The 19,455-nt window shown below is 34.8% G+C and overlaps 1 protein-coding gene across 5 annotated transcripts in view; it reads left to right on the forward strand.

Moving 5' to 3' along the window:
* The window catches only part of PPFIA2 (PTPRF interacting protein alpha 2), a gene marked incomplete at both ends in the record, with an annotated part of 338,647 nt that overhangs the window by 298,000 nt on the left and 21,192 nt on the right, over positions 1-19,455 (forward strand). For all 5 annotated transcript variants that reach the window (XM_082308355.1, XM_082308356.1, XM_082308357.1 and 2 more), the window contains 4 exons: positions 1,079-1,108; positions 1,999-2,129; positions 2,404-2,558; positions 7,331-7,424. In XM_082308355.1, the coding sequence (XP_082164481.1) occupies positions 1,079-1,108; positions 1,999-2,129; positions 2,404-2,558; positions 7,331-7,424 (410 nt within the window). The remainder of the gene's footprint in view (positions 1-1,078; positions 1,109-1,998; positions 2,130-2,403; positions 2,559-7,330; positions 7,425-19,455) is intronic.

Raw genomic sequence — 19,455 nt, forward strand, 5'->3', positions numbered from 1 at the left:
AAATACAAAATGACAGCATAGCCTCTGCGCTTCAGGTTGCCATGGCCTCACTGGCACCCAGCTCTAGCTGTGCTAAAGCTCAGATGGATATGTCTATATGAGTTGCAGTTGAGCTCTTGACATATAAGCTGTAGAAGTAGCACCCCACTGCATGCTCAACAGCACAGCCCACAACTTTGCTCACCCTCATCAACCATTTCAGGACACTTCTGTCCTGCACTGTTTCAGCAGGAGTTCGGTGTTGAATATCTCCTCCTTACTTGTTGGGGACAGACATGACAGGCTATCAGACATCATCTAAGTAGAAACTTTGAGTTGGGAAGAGCTCTGTAGAGGTCTGGTCTCTAGAGCCCAAATTGTCTGATGATCCTGTAGGGGTTGGCTGGAGGAGCAGTACTGCATGAGTTTCCACGGCCCAGGTCCATGCAGTAAATAAATTCTTCAGAGTATCTTCAGCTTTTCTTGAAGGAATGCGACATCTACCAAAAATAAAAATTAAAAGGGGGTTGAACAAGATGTGTTCTAGCAGCCTTCTACTGCCAAATAATGCTGCAGTACACAAGATGGGTGAATTTGTATCTATTGACTGAAAATGCCAGTTAGATTAATATGGGATAACTGAAGAGAAAGACTCCTTTTTCAGGCATGGTATTTGTTGATGATATTTTGTGTTTATACTTGGTGAGACACCAATACATTTGTAATATTAGATAAAACTGAAAAAAAAAAAGAAAATCTCTGTGTTGAGGGTAGTGGAAAGATTTATATGAAAACTCCAAAAATAAAAAGTGTTACTATAGGCTTGCAATGTCCTATTATTTGCTAAGCTTATGAAAATGAAGGAGATTGTAACTTTAGAAAAAATAGCTGCTTTCCCAGAATGGCATATTTGTCAGGGGTTATCTTACATTATGACACCAAGTGTATAATTATTATATAATATGGAGAGTATTAAATTAATGAAATCTTCTCTTCCCACTTCTGAATGTGAGGAGAATGAATGTGTGACATTTTGTTATGTTCAAGTAATATTTATTAATTATTCTTTTTTTGTTGTTGCTTTTATTACCAATCTAAGCCAAGCGACCTAAGGAAACATCGGAGAAAGGTATGATACTGGGGGTTTTTTTAAGTTTGGGAGAGCACATTTATCATATTCCTCTGCAGTTTATATAACCGGATTCCTTGCCAGCCACTGCATCCTCTACGCTCCTTTTTGTTCAATTCCTGAACATAATCATTTTAATCCTACATGGAAAGGCTTGCAGGGCTCACAGCTTAGCCATAGAATCAGGGCCCACCAGTGACACCTTTGAGTAGTAGCCTCTACAGCACAAACTTAAAGGAACACAGTTAAAAACAAACTGTGGACACAAAAGAATTACCTTAAAATGTATTTTGGCCATTCTCCTTGCTGGGGGAAGCAGAGTCAGATTACTTGAAATCTTCTGAGCAATATAAAGTTGTTTACAGAATTGGCACTGAATATGGGATTTATCTTTACATGTGAGGAGACGGTATTTAAGATAAATCATTATACGTTGTAACAAAACTTTTTGTTCATGCTTACTTTCAAGCATTCTGACCGTTCTGTTAACAAGCTATGGATCGAGTGGTCCTGTTTATGTCTGTATTTACCTTGTCCCTTACATCCCTGAGAAACTTTTACTTGAATAATCCTGTTTAATGCAAGAGACTCGCTCACATATAAGGTTATTTTCACATTTAGACCTTTACTAGATCAACCTGTTTGGCATAAAAGGAATTAATTTATTCTCCAAGTGTAATCTCTTTTCTTTCAAATATGTACTTTAAGCTGCCATATTTAGGCAATTGCTCTTTCCCAGTAGTCTCTTTCAAAAATAAGAATCCTTACAATTTGCTCAAAAAATTGCACTTGAATCTATACATGCTTCAGTTCACTTGACAAATTCGTGCAGCATATGTTGAAACTTTCTTGTAAAGCTAATCTGCTCTCATGGAGTCTCTGTCCCCCAGATTGCAGTAGTTGAAGAAGATGGGCGTGAAGATAAAGCCACAATCAAATGTGAAACTTCTCCTCCCCCAACACCCAGAGCTATCAGAATGACTCATACCCTTCCTTCTTCATACCACAATGATGCCAGAAGGTAAGATATTTGTAACATGAATTGGTACTTCACACATTATTTACCACGTATTATTCTTTTCAAATCATGTTGTAGTTTAACTATTCCAAATTGACCTTATTTCTTTATGTTTCTAAATAATTTAGGAAAGAAGATGTGATTCTTTCACTTGTGGGGAGATTATTATTGAAATATAACCAATTAATTTGTTTGCAGAGATGCTCAGAAAAAATAAAAAATTACCTTGAAAATTTTGACATGGTATCTATTCAATCTCTTTGTTATCATTTTGTAGTAGTTTGCCTGCTTCACTGGAGCCAGAAAGCATTGGTCTCGGCAGTGTCAGTAGCAGCCAGGACTCCCTGCACAAAGCTCCCAAGAAGAAAGGAATCAAGTCTTCAATAGGACGTTTGTTTGGTAAAAAAGAGAAGGCTCGACTTGGACAGCTCAGTAAGGAATTAGTGGTAACAAGCCAAGATCACCATTTCACAGTCATTTTTCTGTTTTTAATTTTGCTTCTTTTCAGTTTTCCAATTTGCTTATTTTTCTCTTTAGTCTGGCAGAACCTTCCCATTAAACTTCATTTCTATCAGCAATTACATTTGTCAGGAGTTTCCTATGACTATAATGCAAATGAAAGGAGGCTTCTGGCACAAATTACTAGAGTCATTGTCTTCAGTGAACCTAGTGCTTCAATATTCTCTTGAATTAGGATAAAAGTGCTAACAGTGTATTCTCAAATAATCAAAATAAAGAGGAGGTGAGAAAGTAGTAAGTAATAAACCACTATAAGGGGTGTAACTGTGTGATATGGAAGGTCCTTGAAAGTAAATGTAGTTGCCTTTCAGATTTCATTGTGTCCACATCTGCTACTGCCTATCACTGAATGTCCTTACCATACTCCTTCAATTAGCTATGCTGCTCACAAGAATGCTTTGTTTTCTTCCTACTTCTTCTACCCTTTTCCCTTGCCAAGACCTTAGTCTAATTCATTCCTAGAAAAAATTTTCCTCTCTGATGTTCCATAGGATATTTCTATACCACATGCAAAAAAAAAATACCAGTCATAGCATCATTTTATTTGACTACCTTAGGTAGCATAAGCAATGGAAGGCGAAGTGAGAGTCTTCAGCAAAGGCTCATAGTCTGCATGCCCAGATGGGCAAATACATCCTTAGTCTATATTGCTAGGCTATCTGATTTAGCTAGATTAAGATTAGCATATATACGCATGCCAACACAAGCATCAAATTGGTATACAAGTGTCAGTAGAATAGAAACACTAGCTCTTTCCTAGTCACGAAGATGTCACATAGTATGAATTTGTGAGGCACTAAATTTTTACTGCCATGGTGACCACATAACACCTGTAAAAGAATTTTACGAGTTTGCAGTAACTGTAAATGCTTAAGCAATATGTAAGCCTGAAATTAAAAAGCTAAATTCATATTAAAACATGTCCTTATCACGACTAACAAACCCGTCACTAAAACCGTACAGAATAAAATAAGGTAATATTAAGGTCAAAGTATCAGAGTAAAATCAAATCACTGAGCATTCTCCTTTTATACTCCAACCTTTCTCCTCTCTGCCTCTGAGAACCTTGTGTTCGTGGAAAAAAATAACTAATTTCTAATCACATCTTAAATTCCTTTTTTTTCTCACTATGGGAAGAATAAAACTGAGCTATTCAATCTTTTTCATGGTTTAATGTATTTCAGAATCTGTTAAATGAGTCTCTCAAATACACCTGCATGTCACCATCTGCACTGATGGAGAATTTTATAACTTTAGACTGCATTATTAATTCACATTTACATTCCATAAAACCAATTTTATTGATACCAGTGGATTATCCATAATAATCTATGATTTCACAGTAACTCAGGAACATAGAGGACAAAAATGTAATAAATGTGTCGGTCTTCCCTGCAGTGCCTTGCAATGTGCAACAGAAATAAAATAACAACTTCAAAGATTGTCTCAGGAGCAATGTAGTCTGGCAATGGATTAATTTCTTAATAATACCCAACATGATTAATAAGACATATGTGTAATTGGATAAAGCCTATTTGTAATTCCCAACACTAGCTCATGAAATTGCAAAAAGATATTAGTGAAGATTTGCAATAAATGAAATTTTTGTGGCTTCCATCCTTTAGCTCAACAGCAAAGATTTCAGTATAATGCACATTTTAATTAAGCAAACTAGGTTTACAAGCGTGTAAAAAATTAACAGTAGGACTGTTAACTGACCGAAAAGTAGGCGCAAAATATTTTTAGAAATTGTAACGACATTGAGCAGCTGAATTATAGAGTAGTTTTTCTCATCTACGTTTCGAAGATACTAAAAGAAAAAAAAATACTGAGTGGCAGTTTCCATTCAATGGCAGTACTTCAAAGACAAAACAAAATTTAAAAAAATAGCAATCATGGTAGTACTTGAATTAATTTCATGACAGGTACGCTATCTGTGCAGCTATATAATTAATATTTCTATTTATAGTAAGGTACTATATCACAGAAATCTAGATAATAAGTCCTATCATCACTGCACTGCAGTATATTTGTATGGTTTTCATAACCTAAATTTATAATGCAAAATCAATAAAAGAATGTCATTTAATTCCTTGCTTAAATTAAACATTCTAATTCGATATAGATACATACTTCTTATATTTTTGAATATGGAAAATACCTTTTCTTCAATAGCACATCAAATACTGAAGAGGTAATAAATGTAATTTTGAGCCTCAGAAAAATTAATTTGTTGTCTTATATGCATATTTGCGTATGCACACAATTACGCCTAAAGGAGCACTTCAAAAGTTCATGTCAATGCAGAGGATATTAGGGATCCCAGTGATATTGTACATTGTAAGCACACATAATAATTCTGTAACTAATTCTATAGTATCTCTAAAATCACATGTAATCTATACTTGTATTTAAGAAGCAATATTGAAACTTCCAAAGTTTTATCACTAACTTCAACAGAGCCAGGCTGTCACCCAAAAGGTTCACTTGCTCTGCGTTCCCTGCAAAACTCTGAAATTATTAGTTTTCAACTGCTAAACTTACCAGAGTTTTGTTATTTTATAATTTGCTACTTTTACTATCTCTGCTAAACCATTTGCATTATTGTTCAAAGGCAAATTCATGCCTTAGGAGATCTTTCGTAGAATCAAGATTCAAGATTTCTAAATTCTTCAAGATTTCTTTTAATTATTGGAGAAGGGAAAAGGAGTGTTACAGGGAGTGCGAGTGCCTTTTATTTCCTATTTTATTTATTTGGTTGGTTGGTTTTAAACTTATCCAGTCTTCTCTTACTTGGGGAATACCTCACTAGACACTTAAATATTCTTCCCATGTTACATTTTAAATATTCTAGTCCCTAAAACAAACAATATGTTACACGGATTTTTAGCCCTGCCCAGGCAAGCTGATCTGTATGGTGTATGCAAAGGTCAGCTTGTTAGGAAACATTTGTCGTGCATGCCTAAGATACTGACAGGCACAATCACGACATCCAATACAATGTACCCTGGGTTATTCAAAGGGCCAGATGTGTTTGTCTTGTGGTGAAGTCCATTACGCCAAGAATACTTTCCAATCTGTGATAAACCCTTGTTGCAATGCACTCATACCATCTCTATCTAACATGCTGCGAGCTGCTCTCTCGAAAGGGTGTGATATATTGATACAGCAGTTTTTGCTAAATTAAAAACTTACTCCAGAGTCAGCAAGAAAGATTTCATGAGATATTCTGTAAAACTTTGAAAGGCAGATGAAGTAAAGCAAAGTATATGTTCATGTTTTCTGCATCTGTGACTTGAGGCATCATTCTCACCATGCGACTTGCAGAAGTAATATCCTCTTTAATAAAGAAAAAAATCTGTCTAGACAAGCAGGAGTGTTAAAACTACACCTGCTTTGAAAGGACAGCTTAAAACCAGACTTTCCTAAGTTAACATCATAAATGTGATACAGCAGTAGGTTTTGTTCTCACTTGATTGAGGTGCATGTAAATGTGACTTGTAAAAGCCTGTGATGCTATTTCACTATATAACATTTACGCATTATTTTATGGTTAAAATCAATGAATCGGAATAGAAATCTTCGCATTTACACTGTGCTTTCTTAATTATGCCAGTGTCCACTCTACAATTGTTCACTATCCATTAGCTGAGAAATAAGAAGTTTCCATTGCCAAGTCAAGCACCAACATTTACCATACTGTTGTCTTCCTTCTTGTGCCAGTTACGCACCTTCTGAATAGCAGCACAGGCAGAAAGCAGCCTTCAAAGAAGTGCTGCAGCCTCTCTGTCCACACATACATGCGCAAATGAGAGGACAGCGTGGAGCCAGAACAAGGAGATGGTACTGACAGCTCCCTGAGCAGGTCCCTTCTTCCTTGAATCCAGGCAGCGATAAAAAAGTTGGAGCATCTTTCCTCTTCTGCACCAGGAAAGTCACGTTAGCGGACATATTATATGATCAGCATGGATCATACAATACTAGTCATGTCCTTAGTTTATAATATGATTTTATTTTGGTCCAGGTGTCCTGGCTTACTGCAAGCTTCCCTTGTCACTCTATGCAAGTTATTCCAATTCCCATTACTTTGACAGGAATTAGGTGCCTATGAGGCACCTCCAGGGAGACCTAGGAGGCTTTTTACTTCTCTGATTCTGACTGATTCTTTATGTCATCTCTGGCTTGGGAGTTTGCAGGGATAACGACATCAAAGACTCTAAGACTATGAGAGCAAAATGAAGACTTTAGTATTACAACATTAAGTGATGATGTATTATGTCAATAATAATGCGACAGTCCTTGAGATGGCACTTTTGTGTGTACATTTCCCAACTAAGGTTAGAAACTTGTGAGGGCATTGCTTACTTAGGACCATGAGACTGAACCTTAGGAAGCAAAGAAAAAAAAAAATAAAGGAGATAAAAGTGATCTTCTCGTACATTTCTGCTAAACACAAGGAGAAGGAACCAATTTTTCCATCTACTTCTACTCTTTTCCATATAGTAAACATTTGCCAGAATTTACTTCTGTAGGTGATAGATGTTCTCCACAAACACCAGATGTAATGGCTTAAGGAAACAAACAGATGGTGGTGGTGGGTGAGAGGGGAACTGGGTTGAGGAGGAGAATAACTGGGAAAGAGCTATGGGAAAATACGGTGGAGTTTGTTTTGTTTTGTTTTCCAGGAGGTTACATGGAAACAGAGGCAGCAGCTCAGGAATCTCTGGGATTAGGCAAACTTGGAACCCAAGCAGAAAAGGACCGAAGACTAAAGAAAAAGTGAGTACCTTTTCCATGTCACTTTCATTGGCTTAAACTTGATTCAGATGTCAGGTTTGTGTTGATTTTACACAGAAGCAAGACCATCTACTATGGCAGTTTACCACTTAGCGTGTTTTTTTCCAGTGTAAAAGTTTTTAAAGCTGCATATAAAATACAGGGGAAAATATTGAGAGTCTGTCAATTGTATAGTAGTGTTTCATTTGTGAAAGAACATAGGTTTATGAGAAAGAGACATTTTCTGTTTCACATTGTCACTAATTCTGTGCCATTTGCCTCCCGTGCAATTCTGAAAGAATAGGCAGGTATTTAATGACTCACTGCATAGATTTTTCAGAAGGGAAGAAAAGATTTTTTGCATTATCTATTGAAAACATTATTATTTCTGTCTCTAGAAGTCAAAGGCTCCCCATAAACCCTAGCAGCTTCACTTTCTTTTTGCCTGTCAGCAAATGGCAACCTAACTTTTTGTTTGCATAAATTATATAACAACTTAATGCTGTCTTTGGTGCACCTCCTTGTAAAACCAGTACACTGACTCATAGCAGCTGCCAGGAGCTCAGGAAAAATATTGAAATAAAGCTACAAACACAGAAGAAACCTCTTGGCAGCATCACAGTTCTAGTGTAATTAGAGGGTGTCAGAGAAAAAAGATGGTACTTAAAAATGACTTTGAAAACTCATTCTGTAAACAAACAGGTTTATTTTTCATCCATAACCGTTAACTTTAGTGCTATTATTTGGATTCTAAAAACCTCATTTTTAAAATTTGTAGGGTTTTCAGGATTCTTTCAGTCTTTTAACGTTCCTTTACAAAGTTTCAAGAGATTTGCAATTCTAATCCAAGGATTCTAGGGATAATGTTTCAGCTTCTCTTTAAATTTGTATGTAGAATATTATTAATCACTACTTTCATATCAAGATCCTGATGAAATATAACTTTAAATGTACATATCCTTGTAATGTACAAATGTAAGTAAGTGTTCCATTTAAATCGGCCTCAATTTAGCAATTAAAGATAGAGAAGCAGTCATTGTGCTAGCTGAGAGAGAAGAAATGTTTTAAATTCAATTAAGAAACTTAAAATAACATTCACAGGGATATTGCAGTTGATGAGTCTTGTCCCTGTATTTCTTATCTATAAATTTTTATCACTCATTAGTCATTTAGAAATACATGGATGTAAAGAGTATATTACTATGCTTTTTAACTGAATTTTTTTACTAAAACTTTTACTAGAAAGCATCTTTGAGACTGTCATTACCGTTTGTAAAGAATATCATTGAATTTTCAGCAGCCTATTTTTTGCAGTCCCTATTTATCTTCCAGCTCTGAGGACTGAAGGTAGCACAGTATTGAAATCACTTTGAAGGGATGAATGTGTTCACTTTTTTCACTTTCTCATATGTTAGTTCCTTAAACTGGATAAAATAACATAAGACTTGACACATACTGCTGCATACATGACATGACTACTTCATATAAGAGAGTGCCTACCAAGTTTAAGGTCTGGAAATAGTACGTGTACAGGTAGTCTGTTATTAGACTTCTGTCTAACCTCAGACAATCAGACTTTTCCATGCTTTCTGCTTTTCAAGTCTTTCCTTTTTTTCTCCTGTGTCTGTCTGTCCCTGGTTCTTTACGGATTAGACATAATCAAAATGTTCTCTGCTGGAAGGAAAGGAACCTTTCCTTTGTGAATATGACTTGTCATCTAGTCTGACCTGTATACTATTTATTCTAAGTATATGTTATATACTTATGTCCTGAAGATTTTTAATTTTTCCCTGTTCCTTTAGATTTGTCTGTCTTCATAGTTTCTCACTTTGGAATCCTTACAACTGCTTTTAAGATTCCTCTTAATTTACTATCAGAGAGAGGTTAACATATATTTCTAGGTTTTATATATATATATATATATATATATAAAAATTATAGTTGTAGATGAACTTTAATATGGGAAAAATGTAACATTTTGTGTTAGAGATAATTCAGTAGAATTTCATTTATATGGTAGTCATTAGGGTGCCAAGCTATCAATAGAGTATAATAGAATTAACATTTCCTTGTAAAAAAATGCAGTCAGGTATTTGCATGTCTTACCTTGGAAAGTATTAAGTTGAAACAGTTCAGAAAGTCATTTAAATGAAAAGTTTGTCTCAGTAGGTCAGATTCGTTTTTGCCAACCCTTAACAACACATAACTCCCTCTGGAAGCAGAGCCTTCACATACATACAGTAGCTGCAAGATTACTGATCTGGGTAATGCAAATGAGAATACTATGCTGTGTAACATTGATATAGTAATGTGTATGAGGTCTTTAGAAGAGCTATTGAGAGAAATCTGAGAATCATTTGCTATCTCATTGATGTATCAGTAAGATTTAAGTCCAAATGTTTGATTCCTTTTTACTGCTAAACGGGCCCTACAAACCCTACAGAGACAGTGAGACCAGCCTCTGGAACAGAGAGAGCAGAGCACTTCACCTTTTAAGGATTTCTACGGCTAGTTTAGATTAGGACATAAAACCCCAAGAGAACCAGGCCCAACAGAAGGCTAGTTAGAGGACAGGCTAAAGCAGGGAAGCACTCCTTTGTATTACGTTTCAGCTCTGGGAGAGCTTTCTTTATGCCAGCTTTGCCACTTCCTTAGGGAAAAACAAAACAAAACAAAAAACCAAAACCAAAAACAAAACAGTGATCCCAGAGCCAATTCCCTTTTCTATAAAGCAGGAATAATACCACATACTGAACTTGTGTTTCTGTCTTACACATGTAAGTCAAGTGAAATGGCTTTCAGCCCTGTCAACAGCTCAGCTCAGTGAACTTCTCTTTCAGTTCAATGGTAGTTCTGGTGCAGGAAAGCAAGGATTCTCCCCTTGACATGAAACCAGATGTCTGATTTATCACTGTGATCAACACATTCACAAAGTACTCACTAACCTCACCAGAGCTTGCAATTAGCTTTGAGTTAGTAAATTAAAATTGGGTAGAAGTTATTATAAAAGGACGAATTCTTGTTAATATGTTATCCATGGTATTTCTTTCAGTTGAATTAATCTCTGAAGTGAAAAATACCATAAAATGCTAAAATTCTAATTTTGCATTTTTTAATGTGTTCAACATCATCAGTAATTCAGCAAGGATGCCCCTACCCCAGGGATGAAGCAGCATGATGTTTCAAATTGTCAGCTGCTGCAGCCAGTAGGTACTAATGGTCCACCAGGTGTCCTGGCCACCTGCTCCCTGAGTAGCAAGCACGTGCATTGACCCTGCTCTGGCCTCGTGCAATTACAAACACACTGCAGCGTATTATACTATTTTAGCACAATTTACATGCATAGAATAGATTACTGAATAATACATTTCGCTCTGAAAAGTTTCATGAAAGAATATGATAATTCTGGAGACCAATTCTGTCTCTGGTGATTATGGTGTCATTAACCTAAATTTCAAAGTTTTCCTGCTTCTTGCTTAGAAGATGCTATTTAGATGTAAAATTTCTTTCAGTTTCAATTGACTACTTAGGCATCATTAAAATGTAATTAACAGTTTGTCTCAATGGTATGCCAGACATTTATAAACCTCAAACAAGGGTCTCTATTCATCTAACATTTGGTTATTACAGTATATTTATTAGGAACAAGTCTTTCTCCTAAAGCATCAAAGAGAAATTAAGGAAGCTGTGTAGAAATTTTAAATTAGACCCAACATGTTCCTAAAATCATCTGAAAAGATGAATTTAAGTTGCCTGAATCATCCATAGATGTTTACCCTCAGATATTAAATATATGACAGCTCTAGTTAATATTAAAACTTTTTAAGTTTTACTATTTGTAAATTGAGCATGCAGCCCTAGAAAGCAAAAAAAAGAATGTCAGGGGTATTTAGAACGTTTAGGGTGTTATTCCATTATTTGGTGAAAATAAGTGATGTTGGGGTATGACAAAGAATAATGCACTGCATTTTTATTATTTAAACTAACCTTTATATTGCGTTTCACTTGTTCTATACAAAAGCTGTTAATATTTTGTATATAATGTCTTCTGCCTTTTGTCTGACTCTCAGAGCCTGTTTGCCTAATGAGTAACTTCTTCAAGAAAACTCAGCATTTAGGACTAAAAGCATTAATGGCACTGATGCTCTCTATGTTGCCATTACATTCCTCTGAGTCCCGTAATGATTCAAGTAATTTGCGCTCATGTAAATCATATATTTTATTTGGTCAAGATATACTTTCCAGAAGGCACCCATCACTGAAATGAGGAATGGAACTTTTCTCTTAGTACTTTTTTTGTAGTGACTAATCAGTTTCCCTGTGAAAAATGGGTACCTAATTTCCAGTTCTGAATTTTGTAGGTACTTATTCTCCGTGACTGTGTGTACACTATCCCAGCGGTTCATAAGATCATCCTTTGTGGGTGTTTTTGCACCCAATAAATATGATGGTGCACAATAACTTGGCCTTGACATTCACTCAGGGTTGTCATGATAACCCAAGCTGGGACCCAGGAAGTTTCAGATCAGTCCAGTTTCTATCGCAACTCATAAAGGTTCATGGAGGGTTTGGATACAGGCATAGTGTCCTCTGGGACAGCAGAAGTTGAACGTGTGTCCCACAAGATAATTCATACCTCAGAAAAAGAGTAGATGATGCTCTGCCTAAAATGAAATAATCTGTATCCCGCTTAAAAACACATGTCCCCACTGAACTCATCCTAGGTAGCAAATGAAGGCACTTAACAGAAGCTCTGTACGTGTTTTACTGTCCTTTTCACTAAAATATTGTATGATGAAATCTTCTTCAACAATGAGCTCATCCAAACTTGAAACATTATCAACAAATAGAGCCATATTTGCTTCCCTTTTTGCTATAACTGTCCTAGTGAACATCAGTTGTATTCTCCTTGTCCACAGTTTTGCTCAGGAGTGATGTCAAATTGTTTTTACCCAAAAGCCTCACTGGTGGCAAGTTCAGCTATCTAAAGAGTCTTGCTTTGTCTTTCAAAGTACAGTATAACTCTGAATGCCAGTAATATATATCATTTTCAAATGTAATGTTTGATTTGATCTGCAACAATATGCAATGTTGCAGCAAGTAAGTATCTGCCTGAAGAAGGAAGCATGCTGAAGACAGACAAGACATATGTGTCTTCTGTGTTGCATAAAAGTATGTAATGGTTGGTCGTAATCACTGATATTTCACAGAATGTGTTTATTTCATTCCATGCAAGGCACCAACATAAGGCAAGGTTTGAGAGACATTTAAGTGCTATATAGTCCTAGATTGCCACACGAAGGTGGATTAGACCTTGTGCATGCTGCTAGTACAGTTTGAGATTGGCCTGTGCCATCATTTCCTCAGCAATCCCAAATACAAGTTATCATCTCCATGAAAAAAAAAAATTACATGCAAGTCAGCTAGCCTGGATCATACTGACAGGATTTCAGCCCAGAAGCTGATAAATTCCCCAGTTTATTAATATGAGCGTTGGAATAACAATCATTACTTACCACATAGCTGATGAAATAACTGCACTGTGTCATAATGCTACCACTTCTAGTCATCTGCCGGTGTTAGAATGAGTCAAGAGCAGAGCTTTAGCTTCACTTTTGTCTTCAGTTGTGTTTGATTTGACTCTGGACAAGAATCTATTAATTCCACTTTCCAAAACAAGCTTAAGAGGTGAGGTTTATATTTTCCAAGGAAAATCAAAGTAAACCATTCTTTTCTATGAACCTATTTTGGGGGTATTTACTCCGCACATACAGGTTTTTGTTTGCCAGATATAGCCTCCTGCCTTCAAGTGGATTGCAGAAAAGCCTTGATATGCCAGGACACATGCATGTGCTTACATACATGAATAAAGACTTGTAAAATCAAGACCTAAGTAATTCTCATATGTAAAATTATGATGTAAAAAGAAATTCTTAGTATTCATAGGCTTATAATTAACCTTGCAGAAAGAACTGCAATGCTGTTAAGTCTCAGCTGACTACAGTAATGTACATCTCAAACAGCAGTAACTTACATATGAACAGAAGAGCATGTTGTATTAATTGAGTCTTCTTCCTTTCTACCTTAAAAAAAAGAATGATAATGTTGATAAATTCCTTGATAAATTTGAAAAATTACTTATAATGCTTCAGTCCTTTTCTTTTGTTGGTTTTCATTTTTATATATCCTTCAAAAAGTGGGAGATGATAGAGAGAAGTCACAAAAAATAGGCCTCATGTTGTGGTAATCCACATTTAAATAAAATCAGTAAAAGAAAACAGAACACTGGGAATTCCATTTTTTACAGGCAAATCTAGATCTAGATCCCTGTCAACAGGCTACTTGAAAAAAATGTATAGGTAGACCTTTTTGTGGAATAAGAGTTTGAAACGCTGTAGTTATCATTTAGTTGCTTTTGAATCCACACAATGCCCTTTTAATTAGGTTTTATGTGTGCAACTGCAATTAGAATTTGACATAATGTATTTGTGACTACAAATAATGTCTGTCCTCTGCAGTATACAAATAGCTGTTTCTAATGATTTTCTTAATTGCACACATTTTGAAAAAATGAATCCAATTGGATTAATTAAGGTCATCTTCTGTGCCATCCATCTAATGTTCCTGTATACTTAATGCTTATTAAACACCATTATATCCTAAACGTACATGATTTATTTTTTTACAGTAGCTCTTAAGAATATGATGCCTTTTTTTTCCCCAATCATTTATTTACTGAATCTTTAGGAAAACTCAAGTCTTGCATTTAATTTCTTCCCTTCCTACCTCATCTATGAGAAACTACCTGATGTTGTTAGTAGCTTTCAGACTGATCTTTAGTTCTTCCTCCCTTTCTAGCAAACAATACTGTATTCAGTAGCTATTATTTTCTATTTTCTCATGCCAGTGGAGGAAGGAGAGGTATTCAGTGTTCTGTTATGCAGTTTAGGATTGTCTGTTTTGTCCACCATGGTTTTCTCTTGGCTGGATTGGTGTGTAATCCTTGAGACATGCATAAAGCTGAGTTTTCTTTTTAAACTTAATTCCTTTAGCAAACATTTTTAACGCTTACCGGAAGATCCTTTAAATTGTTACTCAGTCGAAGCTTTTGCAATGTTAAAAATGTATCTATCTTGCTATTACATTAGATACTTGGAGCCTTTTTAGCATTACAAATGTAAGGATATATGGGTATTTATCTTGCAGAGGATTATTAAAGCTTACTCAGATTATTCTAAGGATGAAAAAATTGATACAACATTTTATTCTATATCTAACTCACATACTTTTAAAAATCTTGTCTTTTTAAAATAATATTTTCATCCTTTGCCAAGTTTTTTTTATTCTTTTCCTCATAAAAGATAAGGATATTTGTATCAACAAGTTGCACGTTTTTAATCAAACAAAACCAGAACAAAGCTCCAGTCCCTGCCTTATCTACACATATAGGCCTATCTATTGCAATTTGGGATTTCTGGATAAATATAAGCATCTACCCACATGCATGCAGCTGGCCTTCTAAATGATGATCTCCAGCAGATGCAAATATCCTGTGAGATTAACTACAGAATTAGGGTTTAAAGGAAGAATGGATAAAACACAGCAGAGGAAAAAAATTCTACATAACTTTTAGTTTATGTCTAAGGGAAATCATTGTGTTCAGTAAAATGGTGAAATGGTTGTCTTATGAAAAGATGAAAGCTAGAATTTAAAGATCAATTTTTTTCTGCTGTATTTTTTTATTCTGCAGACAAGATGCTCAGGAAGTAAAGAAATGTCCCTTGATCCTCTGCTTTTATAATGGGGGAGACTGGAATGGCCTTCGGGTCCCATAAGTTGTCCTCGAGCGACTTCAAACTGCCAACTCATTAAAGCTGCCAGAAAATTGCTTGCATTCCAGTTAATCCCCCTGTTTATTTCTCTCTACCTATACCCAAAGGAGTATTCGGAGGAAGATGTATGAAGTGGGAGTTCTGGTTCAATAGGCTCTGGAAGGTCCAAAATTAACAGCTTTTCCAGCAAAGGTGTTCAAGTCAGTCTTTACAGTTAGCTCAGTAGGAAATGAGCATGATGAAGATTTTGGTCCCAAAATCACAAATGCATATTCAATTCTAATGGTACTTCCATCAGATTTGGTAATTGTTTGAATAATTCTCTAGTCTTTTATTTATATGGCATGCCTTTGTTGACCTTCCTTTCCTTAATTTTCCTTTCTTCTGTGTATGAATTTGTCATTTGTTTCCATCTACTTTTCTGTATCGCACTTTCTCTCCTCTCTCCTAGCTGTTCTGCTGATCTCACACACATGAAAACAAAATTTAAGGTCTTGAAACCAGCCCCCTCCTGAACTCACTGAAATGTCTGCAACCTCTTCTTAATTAATCAGAGCACAGGCTTTTCACCCCAGAGTTTTCTACACCTATATCTACTAAGCATTTTTATATCTCGGTAAATCATTTGTTAATAGAAATATAATTTTCTGAGATGTCTGGGTTTCATTCAGGCATATAATTTTATTTTTACGATGGCAATTAAAGGATGCTGAAGAAAGTTTATTATCAGCAATGGCATCCTGCCTTCTCCTACAGATACTGTTACCAATTATATTGGCAAGAATAGGTTACCTAGAGGGCAAATCACTCATACCAGTATTGCCTCTAATCTAGTATTAGTATGACTGCTCAAATTAAAATACTGCACAGCATGAATAACCATTATAAATGTCAGTCACCTATGTGCATGAAATCTGCGCATTTAAAAAAAAAAAAAAAAAAAACACCACAAAACCCTCAGTCTAGGTCATTTATGATTACTGTAAGATATTTAGCTAGAATATTAGTAAAGTGCACATAGAAAAGTAAACCTTGGTTTGTAGTCCACTCAATTTTACTGTGTCTCTATAGTAATTTGCTTAAATCCACAGGTTTGGGATTTAATCCACAGGTTTTGGAGATTTTTTTTTTTTGGTGTTACACAAAAATCATTATGAAATTATTCAAATCTGAGAAAAATGCTTTGATTTGAAAATCTATTCCACATTCACTCTGTTTACGGATCTTTGGCACGAGTATGTATGGTAGATGGTAGATGTGCTGTGCTGAGTGGTACCTAATAAATAGCCAACATCAGTTTAATGAAAATTTCATTTTGAAAGATGCATCTGTTCTTCACAAGAACATTTAACTTCTTTAAAGCATTCAAAGATGAGTTAGAAAGATTTCCATAGTTATAATGGTGGTATTATTTTATCTATCATATGATTTTTTTTTTTTATGGACTACTATATGTTCATTAACATTTATGTGCTTTTTTTCCATTCATCTCTCTCCATCTCATGAAAAGCATATCTGGGTAAGTTAAAACACCATGGCTGCTGAATATATTAATTTTCAGCACCATGTTTATTTTCTATGTTTTATTCTTATTTCTTTTTGTTTTTCTGTGAACTTTACGTAACAAATCCATGCAGAAAACTGACCCGAATGAAAACTTTCAAAGTATTCAAAATAACAGTAAACATTAAAAGCATACACAAATTAAGGTCAGGATTTGCTCCTGCAGAGCTTAACACGATGGATTAACTACTTGGAGATAACTGCTGTCAATTTTTTTTACATAAACACATTTTAGGAGGCCTAAAGCCCAGAATCACAAAGGCGTTTGAAAGTTTTAGTCAGCGTAAAGACTGTGAGAGTGAAGGCCTAAATTAACAAATTCTGTTAAGGCATAAATTCTCTTTAATTAAATCACAGAGGACTCAAACTCATAAACACTCTAGTAATCCGGAGTACAATTTTTTTTTGTTTGTTTGAGCCCTCATGCTGTGTAGTAGTACAATAATATTCCATTTGTGCATATAATTTTAATATTTTCTTTTTCACCAGTTCATTTTTATGTTGTTTTTTTTTAATTGTTAACCTGATATCAAGTTTAAAATCTTCATCTCCTCTTTGATCTATTGTAGAAACGTTATTTTTTCTTGAATATTTTTTCGAACTTACAGAGAAAATTTCATCTGTTCAAAATATGTATGAGCTATAACTTTCTAATGGTGGAAGAATAAAAACAACTCAAAGAGAACGGGGGTTATCACATTAATTTAGAATATGTGATTATGAAATGACTTTATAAAAATAGATTTGAAAACATTTATCCAACCTGGCAACTCCAGGGCTCTCAGTTGTAGTACAGTACATAAAAGATTGCAAGGTTATATATTATGCAAGTCTGTTTATTTCACAGGTGTTGTATTTTTTGTTTTTTTACTAGTGGCTCTTTGCAGCTCTAATTTGTTAGGATCTATATTAGGCATTCCTGAACATGCTTCACTTAGCTTAATGTAAGTAAGTCTTCAGAAAAAAAGAATACTGCCCTTCAGTTTGCATACATTTAAAATGTACACCTATATAGAATAATTACAGCATTTTTAAATCTGCTTTGCTAATCTGTTTTATCTGGGATGCTGTTCAATTTAAAATTATACTTCCTTGCTTTATAGATTTAAAAATTTTTATTTATTAGTTGCATCTTGATTTCTCTATTTCAGTCATTCTTTCCTGAAAACTCCTTAAAGTTGGATAAAAAACATTTTGTAAAAAATGGAAACTTAATCTTGCCCACTGTTCTCAGTCTGACTACTATCTCAAGTATCAAAAAGGAGAAAGAATGAGGACTTCAAATGATTTAAAAGCTGGGTCACTTAAGTGCCAAAGTTGAAGCAAGATCTTACGAAGTTTTTAATTAGTGCAGTCTTTAAGTCAGATGGATCCTTTTAGATTAAATTAAATCAGCATTATATGGCAATATCAAGTCTGAGTCTCTCTTCTTTTTTTTTTTTTCTGCTTCCTACTTTAAAAACATTTATAGTCTTGCAGAAAATAAATAGATAAAATGTAACTTGTTATATTTTATTAGATATTTAATATCATTATTAATTTATACAGATTCAGCTACCTTATTTTATCATACAATGACCCTAGCTACAGGATTCTAGCCTCTCTCAAATATTTAGCAAATGATAATAGAAAAAATAAAATCCAAATACAGCTTAATTCATTAGAAATCCTCTCTCCTGAATTTTGCAGTCTTTGAATGTATGTTAGCTTTTGAGAGGCAGATGTGTTTAATCTTAACTTGAAATCATAGGATTACTCAAACAAATGTAGCATATTTGGTCTATTGTTTCTGTCTATTTCTCTTATAGAAACCAATAGCGTATAGTATTTTATTGTAAACTAAACATTTTAACATCGGTGATAATAATCATGATAGTGTCAGTAATAATAATAATCAGAGGATCTGCTAGGTAAACACTTTTGTCTGTTATCTTTGTGAGAAAATGTCTATGAGTAAAGGCCATTTCTTAGACTCTAAATTGCCCGTTAGCCAAAATTTTTAAATACATTCTGCTTGTATTTTACAAACATGATTTGACTCTTGACTTCACTGTGCCTCCTTTTCTATTTATCTCACATTTATGATTACATTTTAAATAAGAGACATTATAATATGCGCAATATGATATCCCTGAGGACTTTTCATGTGAATCCTACTAGAACTATCAGAGTAAATGCTATTATTTGCAGAAATAGGAAGATCTGTGTTGAAACATTGTTCAAGTTTCATCAACACAGTGTCTGGACTTTGTGTGCTACACAGAGTGTTTCATTATGTGTATCAGAAATCCTAAGCTGTTATTTCTTGTTTGCTTCATGGGGGGAGCCTCATCTTCGTAAAGAAAATTGAATGTCACTGAATGACACGCTTTAAATCAAGATCTTGTTAACTTCCCACACAAAGTCTATTTAAAGATTACTCTTATTTTTAATAAGGTTCATTGAGAGTTATGCAATGAGATAGTGAGGGCTGCTGATACAGAGCTGGAATTTTCCTGGTGCAAGGAAAGGATATAAATGAAATAGAAAATTTCCAGGATAATAACATAGTTTTACTCTTACCGTTTCCCCCTTCCTTTTGCTCCCATGTACCTTTGCTTTCCAGAGAGATATTGAAGCATTCATAGTCCCCATGGTAT

Source organism: Platalea leucorodia (assembly GCF_965183815.1).
Source record: "Platalea leucorodia genome assembly, chromosome: 4".
Lineage (NCBI taxonomy): Eukaryota > Metazoa > Chordata > Aves > Pelecaniformes > Threskiornithidae > Platalea > Platalea leucorodia.